The sequence below is a fragment of the Euprymna scolopes genome, chromosome 40, assembly GCF_053919585.1.
Source record: "Euprymna scolopes isolate OS-2025 chromosome 40, ASM5391958v1, whole genome shotgun sequence".
Classification (NCBI taxonomy): Eukaryota; Metazoa; Mollusca; class Cephalopoda; order Sepiida; family Sepiolidae; genus Euprymna; species Euprymna scolopes.
In genome coordinates this window covers 2,676,683-2,689,267 of record NC_136521.1, presented here as the reverse complement: position 1 = coordinate 2,689,267, position 12,585 = coordinate 2,676,683, and the positions used below count along the sequence as shown (strand labels likewise).

The following is a 12,585-nucleotide window of genomic DNA, read 5'->3' as shown; positions in this document are numbered from 1 at the left end:
TTTTGCTTTTGAACTGTAATTGAAACCTTTATTTATATAAATTATTCTAAAAAAACAACAGTGGTTTTTCTACAGTGCAATGTAGATTAAAATATATTGTGATATAAGTCATAGCGGGAGGCTGGTGAACTTCTTCCCGGTGCACCGGGTAAAGTCACCAACTACTCAATTAATTTGATTGAAAAATGGGCGATTTCACCGATTTTGAAGACAATAAACATATGAAAGTGTGAAACATTCATTCCCGGGCAACGTCGAGTCACCATGCTTGTATGTATATAAATGTAACTACAGTAAGTGTTTATTCGTTTATATTAATATCGACTGATACACACTATTCTTAAGTCTATATACCGACACATTGGTAATATGTGTTCAACTCCCCCCTCACCCTCTCTCTCTCTCTCTCTCTCTCTCTATATATATATATATATATATATATATATATATATACATACATATATATATATATATATATATACCATGCTTAAGGTATTCAAGAGTAATAACTAATAAATTTAACGAGATTATTAAGAGTGCCGAATAAAAGAAGTGCAAGATATATTTTTATTAAAATAAAAAGATTTCCATGGCCGCAACTTTTGGCATGCTAATATTTCGGACAAATGGGCGGTTAAAACCAGATGTACTCGTTAGGCGACTTTATAAATTGTTGCTTTCTACAGTAGAGACCAGTCCTTAAATCAGGACTTCTTTTGTAGAAAACAACTAGTTATTAAGTCGCCTGTCGAGAGCTTTTGGATTAAAACAACAATTTCTGAAACATTAGCATTTCCAGTGTCGCGGCCATGTAAATTTGCTGAGAGTAATATATATATATATATATATATATATATATATATATATATATATATATATATATATATATATATGTGTGTGTGTGTGTGTGTGTGTGTGTGTGTGTGTGTGTATGTGTGTGTGTGCCTCTGTGTGTGTGTGTGTGTCTGTGTCTATGTCTGTCTATGTGTATATAATCCGGGTGATGTTTACATTTACAGTATAAACACCAGAAAAACTTTCGCAGTATTTATAGAAAAGGGCTCACTAATAAATAGAGCCATTTATCAAGAATCCCTTTTTGTGTAGCCCTTGGCTTATATTCCTGTTCATTCAGAACAGTGGCCTGGCGTAGTATAGTTATTTTACGGTTTTGACTGAAGTCTGTCTGTAAATGTAATAAAATAATTGTTTTAACGAAAAGGGTTTATACGATACCTGATAATATACGAAATTAGAGTTGAATGTTTTCTGGCATTTCAGAATCGCCACAATAAAAAATTGGGTACTAAAAATTATATTTAAAGGAGTTTGCCTTACCGTTTCTGTATTTGTCCCATTCGTTGAATTCGAACCTTTTGTCATTGAACTGTACACCGGCTGCATTGAACAGCATACGAAGGATCTCGGCACGTCCGCGGCCATTGAAATAATAGAGGATGTAGCTAGGCATGGTGTTCAGCGCGTGTGGTACTTCTTTAAGAAAGTAAAATGAATATTTTTGCTTGTTCGCTTGATGAAAGCAACTGCCAATCTTCGTCTGAGGATGAATAACTTGAAGCTTACGACTTTATAGCCTCGGCTGAAAATCAGAAATATATTTAATTGTTAAGCTGTTCGTTTGTGACCAGGAAACGCCTATCTGAAGGTCATTTAATTGAGTCTTAGCGTTGGTCATTCGTCATGAAATTGCAGTTGCTCCGAAATCTTCAAGCAAATTTCGACTCGTATTTTTTTTTTCGGCATAAACGTGTACTGCACAATTTTGTTGTAACTGTTTGAACACTAATTCTATTTCTCTCTATTCCTGTCGGCTGAAATGAAAGGGTTAATCATGAGAAATTACTTGCAATGCATTCAACATGACGCATCTGGTATAAAATTCCTTGCAATGCATTTGATATAAAACTAAGATTGCAAAGAAAGTTATGGCGAATGCTTATTTTTGATTTTAAATTATGTATTTTCAAATAAGTTTTCGTTATAATACCTTTACTTTATGTTGTATAGAGCACTCTGGGTTCTATACATCGATTATCAGGGTTTCACCAAAAATATAATATACTAGCAATTCAGCCCAGATTTGCTCGGGCCCTATGTATTGTTCATAACGTTATGTGTATACTTATATATATATATATTAAAAATTTGGAGTCCTGTCCAAGTAATCTACATATAAAATTTCAAGTGTTTAGACCCAAAATTGGCGGAGCCGTTTGGTAGAGTCAGCAAAGTTAAACTATTTTTACTTTGACCTCCTGGCAGCCAAATTCTAGCCCCAAAACTGATTAAAATCTTGCTGTATGTCGGAATACCCGTTATGTAAAATTTCAAATGTTTACACCTAAAATTAGCTGACTATGTTGCTAGACACCGCAAAGGTCACATCTTTTGAACTTTGACCTCCAGAAGCCAAGTTTTCTGCAAAAACTGATTAAAAAGCTTCTTTATGTTGAAGACACTTGATGTAAAATTTCAAATGTTTGGGCCGCAGACGTCATTTTTATTTAAATTTGACGCCAATTTTGACCCATATAACTTTTATTGGTTTGGGATCAAATAAAATTAAGAAGTTTGATTCATGTCCAAGTAATCTACATCTAAACTTCCAAGTTTTCGACCCAAAATTGGCGGAGGGGTTTGGTAGACTTTTCAAAGATCAAATTATTGAAATCTGTTGCCTTGACAGCCGAATTTCTCGCCGAAGATCGGTTACAAAGATTTTCCCAAATCTCAACACGCCTCATCTCAAATCCCGAGTCTGTAGACTTAAAATTGACAAAGTAATTTGGTAGGGAAATGTACACACACACACAGACAAAAGCAGAGACAATTTCACTTTTATGGATATATAGATTATGTTAAGAATTGTTTTGATGATTTAGTTGGGAAGTTTAACAAGTATCAACATTCTATTAGAAATTATGAAAAATAGGATCATATATATTGTTATGAACTTTAGCTGAAAGAAATAGGATAAACATTAGGTTAGACCTGAGAACTGATGAGTTAAAGATACGTGTTCGTTAACGTTTGACGTAACAGACAGCTGATCAGGGATTTTTGGAGTTAGATGAATCCGATATTTGAGAGAGTTAGCATCCGAAATTGTGGACGGATGGACGTGCGGGAAGCGTACACAGACGAACAGATTGGGTAGGAAGAAAGCATTTTCAATCCTTCGAGGATTTGGAGCTTAACTGGGCTGGAACAAAAGAATAAATGTATATATTTTGTAACTGGTGAGTTTTGTTATCTGTTACGAGGGAGTGCTGCTTTGTTGCAGCCGTTTGGAGGATCCGAGAAATGAACCCTCCAACAGAAAAAGCTTAGTCCCAAATTAAGGTACTGTGAATTGTCTTTGTATTACAACCTGGTCACACAACAACATAACAGACATTCAGCTAGGTCACTATTATATGATTTAAACGAGTAATATACACATCACACGCAACGCAATAAATTTTGGTTCAAATAGTGAAGAATCACTGTAGATATTTAGTGATAGGTACACACATAAAGATAAACCATAAATACATATCTCTGTATCATGTTGGTACCCTATTATACAAATTTATATAAAAAGCGTTTAAATTATTGAATTTATTTGCTTCCCCACCAAAGCAAATTAGGCACAAGGCCGTTTTTAATGTGGGGTAAAAACCAGCTCCCCTAAAAGTAGGCAGAAAGCGGCACGCTGGTTACCAAAAATAATAATTGTCCCTGTATAGAGGATTTCGCTTCTATTGACTGGTAGAAATTACTTTAATTGCAGCATCTGCAGAACAGATACTACACTTTGATCCCGGCCCGAAAGCCAGGTATTTATTTGCTCCCCCACCGAGCAAATTAGGCACAAGGCCGATTTTTAATGTGAGGAGTGAAGGGGAAATGGGACCAACTCCCCGAGGAGTAGGGGAGCTGGATAGTGACAATTGGTATGAAGGGTTGCCCCTACATTGACCAAAGGGCGAAATGAACCATTTTTAGGGGTCAACGGCCAACTAGCACCATGTGTGTTTGTGTGTTGGGGTGGAGAGGGCTCCTATAAGCTGTGGTGAAGGCAACCTTTCTAGGAGAAGCAAATCTCTGATTAAAAAAAAAACATAAAGCGGGAGACCAGTACCCGCATTAAGCTGGTCTGCAGGTTAACTTGTTGCTGGCTATCTTGCTCTTGCTTGTTGCTGGATCTCAACATTTGGAACCGAGAGATACTTAGCTGTCGTACAAAGCTAAGACTCTGTAACATCACCTGTGTATAGATACTCCCTCAGGCATTTGTCTATAAAAATGGTCCTGTGGCGATGGAAAAGTTATGACGCATGGAGGCTTGAAATGCTGGAAACATGTAATAATTGATCACAATGACTGTCTTCAGTATCATGCCTGCGTGAGCGTGTGAATTCACCAGTAGAACTAAGAAAAAAAAGACGTCATTTCTGGGCTCATGGACATTAAGTGTCTGAGGGAGTGACACTCGTCTGACGAAACTTTGCAATCATCACATTGACCAAGGTCTTAAAATGGTCTTTGCTTGCAGTATCTGCCGGAACAGATGGTGTTTATTTGCTCCCCCACCGAGCAAATTAGGCACAAGGCCGATTTTTAATGTGAGGAGTGAAGGGAGGGGGAAGGGAAAAAGGGGACCAGCTCCCGAGAGGTGGGAAATGGGAGCTGGTTAATGGTCAGGCATGTGGGGTTGCCCCCACATCTGGTCTTTGCTAGTCATAGCTAGTCATAGCTTGCAGCATCTGCCGGAACAGATACTACACTTTGATCTTGTTTATATATTTTATTGCTTTTAAAATTTTGTAAAATACAGTTAAGTAAAAAACAAAAGATTTTTAAACAACAAAATTAGGCACAGTGCCCTACAAGAAATTGGGGAGGGGAAGGGTTCAGGGTCTTTGTGACTAAAGTGATTGAAAAGTAATAAATGTAGACTTTGGAGTCTTACTCTTGACTGGTAACATTTACCAAAATACCTCATTCACTCTATGGATCTTAAACTAACTAATAAATCCCCAGCGTTTAAGAATCAAAACCATATTTACAATTTATAAACAGTTGCCTGAGTGTTTGTGTATGCATTTATTTATTTATTTATTTAAAAAAAAAATTTTTTTTAAATTTTGTGTGTGTGTGCATGTGTGAAAAAATAAAATTCAATTTCATTAGAAAATAATAATTTTTTTAATTAAGAGAAAGATTGTTCCTGGAGTGGGGAAAACTAATCAAAAGTGTTCATATCAAAAACAAAAAATAAATCCTACTGGGTTGTTAGTGAGGCCTTCCTGTACTAATCTTGGTGACTAGATCCCCACTGTTTTCCGGGGAACCGAAAACAAGCAGGGCGATCCCTAATGAGGATTGGGATAAAATACCTTAATGGAAGTGGGAGAAAGCAAAGCAACGGGTGGAGGGGGTTGGAAGGTGACCTCTGAGTAGGGGAGTGACCGGGGGTGTTGAAAAAAAAACAAAAAAAAAAACAAGGATGTGACACAAAGGGGATGGGCAGACTCAGAGGTTCTCTGGTACCAAAAAATAAAATCAGGAACAGGATCTCATTCGTACCACCAGTCAAGAGTCTTCTTAAAATGACTTAGCTAGAACCTAAGCGGGATGGGTTCCAAAGGACCCAGCACCGCCCGTGCCATGCTTAAGGAGGGAACACATATTGAAACTTGCCTCCTCGACGGATGCAGAGAAGTGCTGTTCACCCACCTCTTGTCAAGTTCCAACCTAGGCAACCTCCTCCAATCGCATCTGATCTTTACTTTAAGCAAATGTTTAAAGTAAACGATCAGATCCCGATCCGGAACAGATGTCCCTTCGCATACCAACTTGAGCGCGTGATCCAAATCACCATGCGCGCTACTTCCAGGATCGCCAGGAAAACCATTCTTTCCTCCCTGGGGAACGGCGGCTCCATGTTGTACACTAATTAACCTTCGTCGAGATCGAGCGGACATTCGGCATCGATGCGAGCCGTTACCCCTCCGATGTACTCCAATAAGGGCTGGATCCGGCTGCAACTAAAAAACGCGTGCCAGATCGTTTCGGGCTCGCGTTCGTCACAGCACGGACAGAAGCCCCTCGTGTGTTCTTTATACCGGCAGAGTTCGTCGAGAAGGGGCAGCGCGTTTCGGACCAGTCGTCAGGTGACGGAAAATTCCGAGTTTTTCAGAATCTCCCGTCCCGGCGTCCAACTCCAATGAGAACGGACAACCTCCATCGACCATCCTATCCGCCTAAAAAGTGGATCCTTCGCGGTCCCCTCCACTAGCTCTCGATAAAGTTTCTTTCTTGGCTGATCGAGAACACTGGTCTCCGGCAAAGCTCTAAGAGCGGTCCGGCATTCGGAGAAGAACTTAGACTCCCCCCTCGGTCTACGACGACCTTCTACCGAGGGGTTCCTAAGGCCAAGAACAACAGAAAAAAGGCAAGATTATAATCGTTTTAAAATATTTATGTCTGTTTTTCAGAATGTTGGATACAAGTTAGAAAAAAAAAACAAATTCGGACAATGTTCTCATTTCAGTTCAGGCTAGACAGAAAAGCTGCTGAAACAGCTCGCCATATCAACAGAGAACGTTTTGCCCAGGAACTATTACTGAACGCACAGGACAATTCTGGTTTAAGAAATTTCCTTACGAAGAAGATAAGCGTAGTGGTCGATTATCGGATGTTGAGAACGATCAATTAACAGCTTTAGTCCAAGTCAATCATCGTATAACTGTTCGGAAACTTCCTTGTGAATTAGACGTAACGTATTCGATGATTTCTGACTCCTTGAGACGGATTAAAAAACAAAAAAAAAAAACCCGAAAAACTCTGTGTAAAGTACAAGTGCAACATAGACTTCGTGGCTTAGTGGGGAATGCCGTTTTCTCTTCCCTGAAACCTCTCTTCCACAGAAGAGACGTTGTGAGCCTGTCTTTGTTTTACCGTTATTTCCATGGCAGGTGCTCGTCTGAGCTCCAATCTCTGGTCCCCTATCGCCAATCTTTTACGAAAAACACCCGTCTAGCTGAAGCCATTGTCAAAAATTTTTCCCACTCTCTATCTGTGCTTAAATCAAAACGTAGATTCCATGAACACAGCTTCTTTTTTAGAACAGCACGCCAGTGAAACTCTGTTCCATCTGCCTGTTTCCCACCTGACTACAACTTGGATGTCTTCAAATCCAATGTAAACAAGTTCCTGATGAACAGCCCCCTTAAGTAGACACTTTATGAAATCTCATCATCAACGTACTGTACATGCAATAACCATTATCCCTGAGTGGCTTCCGGGCCTTGATAAGTGGTGGCCTCCTTTTTTTAAAAAAAAAAAGGTGATTCGCGAATTGAACGAAAACCCGTTATGAAGTGTCAATGTACCTTCTTTTACCCAACAAAAACGATCCGTTTCTCGCTGTTGTGACTTGCGATAAAAAGACGGTTATTTACGACAAACAGCGGCGCTCGCCTTTTGTGATTAGCCGCGACGAAGCTTCACGATACATCCTGGAGCTATAGTTTTCTTAAAGAAGGTCATGCTGACTGTTGGCTGTCTAAATATTTTCTGCTGTCAAATCATTTACAGTGCAGTTGTTATTATACGAGGTGTGCAATATTTCACGTTACGATTTTCTAGGGTTATAAGCAGGATTCGGTTCTGGGGTTCGGGAAGGAGTGAGTCACTCTCTCGACAAAAACACGTTTCTGCCCTCTTCTTTTCCAATCGACCACATCTGGCCTCTCGTCACCAGTATCACACCGCACAATCCGAACGTCAAGAGAACTCTTTTTTTCTCTGCCCCCCTAGGGAATTTTTCCCTGCTTTTATATCCTCCTATCTAGAAAAAAAAAAAAGGAAGAGACAGGAGAAAAAATAGCTTCTCCCATCATGCTCTGCCTTCCCAAGATGCCCTTCGCGTATACAAATGCGCTGGCCATCCTTTCCTTCTTCTTTCCCAAAGAGCGATGCAGATACGCCCGGTACGTTTCTTTTTTTCTTCTTCTTTTCTAACCATGTACCCCAAAGTTATTATCTATATTTAATGAATTATCATGAACTTTTATCTTTTCCAAGTGTATATGGATAGAGTTTAACTTGAAAATTACTTTTAACATCATGCCCCATAATTTAGCGAAGCGAATTGCTGTCGTACAGCTATTCAAATCAGGGAGGTGTCCATGAAAACATTGCGAAAACCTTAAATGTGAACCGAATGTTGGCGTGAAGAGCAGTAAAGCGTTTCAAATAAGCAGCTGAAATCAAGATATTTGCTTTATAATGAAGAGTACAACCTTGGCTTCCTGTCATACCAATTTGGAGGCTCCGAACAAGAAATTAAGTGAAGAATGGGCCAAAGTCTCACAAAATGTCATTTATGACTCGCGTAAAGCATTCAACAAATGTTTGCAGTAGGTTATTGATGCACAGAGCGATAATTTGAATAAAGTTTAGATATTTTTAATCAAGTAATATATGTATTGCTAAATTTATAGAATAAATGTGGGTAAAAAAAAACAACAACTTTGTAACGTTTGTTTATTGAACACCTTGTACTAAGGCTGATTAACCTAATGTTTGTCCCCAAATGCACTTTCTTATCATTGTAAGATTACGGAGAGGAGAAGATTGTATGTCTCCTTATTATTATTATTATTATTATTATTATTATTATTATTATTATTATTGCTGTTTTTATTATTATTATTGTTGTTATTATTCTTCTTCTTATTATTATTGTTTTATCACCATTGTTATTGCTATTATCATTATTATTGTTATTATTATTATTATTATTATTATTATTATTATTATTATTATTATTATTATTATTATCATCTCTTCCACAGCGGACTCTTTCGTATGGAATATATTAATGTTGGCATTCTGTGGATGTTCAGCGTAAATGGAGACTTCTGATATTATTGTAGCTCTTTTGTTAAAATTACAAAAGTATTATCTAAGCTAACAGGGACACACGGCGTAGCCCGGTCGTAAAATACGCTTAAATATCCTATTTTTATTCATGCAGGTTTAGTATATATTATTATAGAGTCAATTTTCTATCATCTTTTTTTTTATAAATCATACCTTTGTGATTACACACACACACACACACACACACACACACACATATATATATATATATATATATATATATATATCCCTATGAGCTGAGTACATCAGCTTGTATCGAAACCGAAACCAAAACTTATGAAGAAAAAATATACGTATAATATAACCTGAGTTCCTACAGCTATAATCAAAACCAAAACTTATAAAGAATTATTGAGCTAATTGTTTCTAAAAAAAATAGATGACTTAAGTGCCATCAGCTATAATCAAAATCGAAACCAAAACATATGAAGAATTTTTGTTAAAATTATTTTTAAAAGAAATAGAAGATAATAAATAGCACTTAAACAATAGTCATTAAAAAGAAAAAAAATATTGAAATAACACACGTATACCTAGCGTAATAATATATAGATTATTATTATTATTATTATTATTATTATTATCATTATTATTATTATTACTACTACTACTACTACTACTACTACTACTACTACTACTACTACGTTTATCGCTCCGTCCGTTATCATGCTGGGCATCCCTAAAAAAGGAAAGTGGAATATTCCAAATAAACCCATTGAAAAGGAAATTGGTGTCGCTGTGGAGGCAAAGCTAATAAAAAATGATTCGTCTTTCTTGGCCTTTTGGCTAAGATCAAAGTGTAGTATCTGTTTTTCAGGTGCTATATTTCAATTTCTTCTCTCTCAGCGGAAGAGAAATCCTTTACGATTTTTATCCACGTTTAAAAACGACCCTGGTGTCTAAATCTGCCCCGTGGGGAGGCATTGTGAATAGGTACTGTGTTTAATGTAACAAAGTTTTAATATTAAAAAAGTAACTGGAAAAAGTTATTTCTGATTTAATTACGAAATGCCCTGGAACTGTCACTTCTGATTAATTATAAAATGCCCTGGAAAATGTTCGTTCTGATTTTTTTGTTTACTTGCCTCCCCACAAGGGCGGAATTGGACATAAGTCCGGTTAAAAATTTAGGGGTACCAGTTTCCCCAAAAATAAAAATTGTATCAGTAATGGAGGATTTCTTCTCCATTAACCAAGGCCAAAAAAGGGGGTATTTAAGTCACTGGAATGCTGAAACTGATACTACATTCAGAAATTCATATTAAAGAAATGGTTGCCTAATCCCTAACCATGTTAATGTTTTTATGCATTAGTTTCGAAAAGCTGCTGAAACAGTTTATGATTTAAGCAGTACTTTATTTCTAGTATATTTTAAGCAGTGTGTTACGGAATATGAAGTCATTCCCGGAAATTACTCTAACCGTTTACGATTTAAACATTACTTTATTTAATGTATATTTTTAACAGTGGGGTAGGGTTAATAAATCAGTCCCGAAAATGGGTGAAACCGTTTACGCATTATACATTACTTTATTTAATGTATATTTTTAACATTGGGGTGGGAAATATTAAGTCGGTTCCAGAAATGGCTTCAACCATTTACGTTTTGGACATTACTTTATTTAATGTATATTTTAACAGTAGGATGGGAGATAAGAAGTCAGTCCCGGAAATGGCTGAAAAGGTTTACGATTTATACATTACTTTATTTCATGTATATTTTCGACAGTGGGTGGGGATTATAAGTCAGTTCCAGAAATGGCTGAAACAGTTTACTATTTAGACATTACATTATTTCATGTATATTTTTAGCAGTGGGTTGGGGATATAAAGTCGGGCCGTAAATGGCTGAAACAGTTTACTATTTATACATTACATTATTACATGTATCTTTTTAGTAGTGGGTTGGGGATATAAACTCAGCCCCGGAAATGGCTGAAACAGTTTACGATTAAAACATTAATTTATTTAATGTATATTTTTAACGGTGGGGTGGCGGGCATGAAGTCAGTCCCGGAATTGAATGAGATGTGCAAATATATACTATCAGAAAGCGTCGTCCAGTATTGAATGAGATAGGTGGGAAATATATAGTAGCAAAATACCCAGCGTCGCCCGGGATCGAATGAGATAGGTGAACGATATATATTAGCAGAATATGCAGTGTCACCCGGGATTGGATACGATAGGTGAAACATATGTACTATGAGAATACCGAGAATTGATTGATTTGGTTGTAATGAAATAATCAGCCCAGGCAATATATCGAAGTTATTATTTAAGTAAGGTGGAACGACATAGTAGGTTAAAGTAATGAAAATCATTGTCGAAATTAGTAACATATCCAAGAATTATGAAAAATGATGAAATGTGAGTTCATTGATTGGTGTGTTTGTAATGATATAATAAGCCCAGACAATATATCAAATATATTATATAAGGAGGAGGGAGAAGCATAATGTGGGGTTTTAATTATAAAAATTATTGTCGAAATTAGTAATATATTGAGGATTATGAACAAAGATTAAATGTGAGTTAATCGATTGTATCTTCATAATGAAATAATCAGCCCAGTAAATATATCAAAGTAATTATGTTAGTAAGAGAGGGCGATAAGGATGGTTTAAATTATGAAAAATAATTGTCGAAATTAGTAACATATCCAAGAATTATGAAAAATGATATGTTATTTTCTTCATTAGTGTGTTAGCAATGAAATAATCAGACCAGACAATATATCAAAGTTATTATTTTAGTAAGTGGGGCGATTATGTGGGTTAAAATGATGAAGAATTATTGTCGACATAAGTAACATATCCAAGAATTATGAAAAATGACGAAATGACAGTTAATTGATTGGTGTGTTCGAAATGAAATAATCATCCCAGATAATATATCAAAGTTATTATTTTAGTAGCGGGGGTTGATAATGTGGGTTAAAAATATTAAAAATAATTGTCGAAATGTGTAACATATCCAAGAATTAAGAAAAATGATGAAGTGTGAGTTAATTGATAGTTGTGCTTTTTATTAAATAATCAACCCAGACAATATATCAAACTAATTTTTTAGTAAGCGAGGGCGATGAGGATGGTTTACATTATAAAAAATTATTGTCGAAATTAGTGACATATCCAAGAATTTCGAAATTTATGAAATGTGATTTAATTGATTGGTGTGTTTATGATAAAATAATCAGCGTAGATAATATATCAAAGTTATTATATAAGTAAAGAGGAAGGAGATGAGGGCTTAAATTATGAAAAATTATTGTCGAACTTAGTAACAAATCCAAGAATTACGCAAAAATGATGAAATATTAGTTAATTGATACGTGTGTTTGCAAGGAAATAATCAGCCTAGACAATATATCAAAGTTATTATTTAGTAAAGATGGAAGGGCGAAAATGATGGTGAAAATTATGAAAAATGATTGTCGAAATAAGTAACATATCCAAGAATTATAAAAATGATTAAATGTGAGTTCACGCATTAGTGTGTTTGTAATAAAATAATAAGCCCACACAACATTTCAAAGTTATCATTTTATTAAGAGGGGGCGGTAATGTGGGTATAAATTATGAAAATGTATTATCTAAATTAGTAACATACCCAAGAATTATGAAAAAT

The 12,585-nt window shown here is 36.0% G+C and overlaps 1 protein-coding gene and 1 pseudogene across 1 annotated transcript in view; one reads left to right on the top strand and one right to left on the bottom strand.

Moving 5' to 3' along the window:
• The window catches only part of LOC145265693 (S-crystallin SL20-1-like), a 16,396-nt gene extending 14,925 nt beyond the window's left edge, over positions 1–1,471 (bottom strand). The window contains exon 1 of the mRNA XM_080121751.1: positions 1,339–1,471. Within this exon, the coding sequence (XP_079977877.1) occupies positions 1,339–1,471 (133 nt within the window). The remainder of the gene's footprint in view (positions 1–1,338) is intronic.
• An 8,250-nt stretch (positions 1,472–9,721) lies between these two features.
• Positions 9,722–9,838, top strand: LOC145265860 (U2 spliceosomal RNA; annotated as a pseudogene).
• Positions 9,839–12,585: the final 2,747 nt, after the last annotated feature.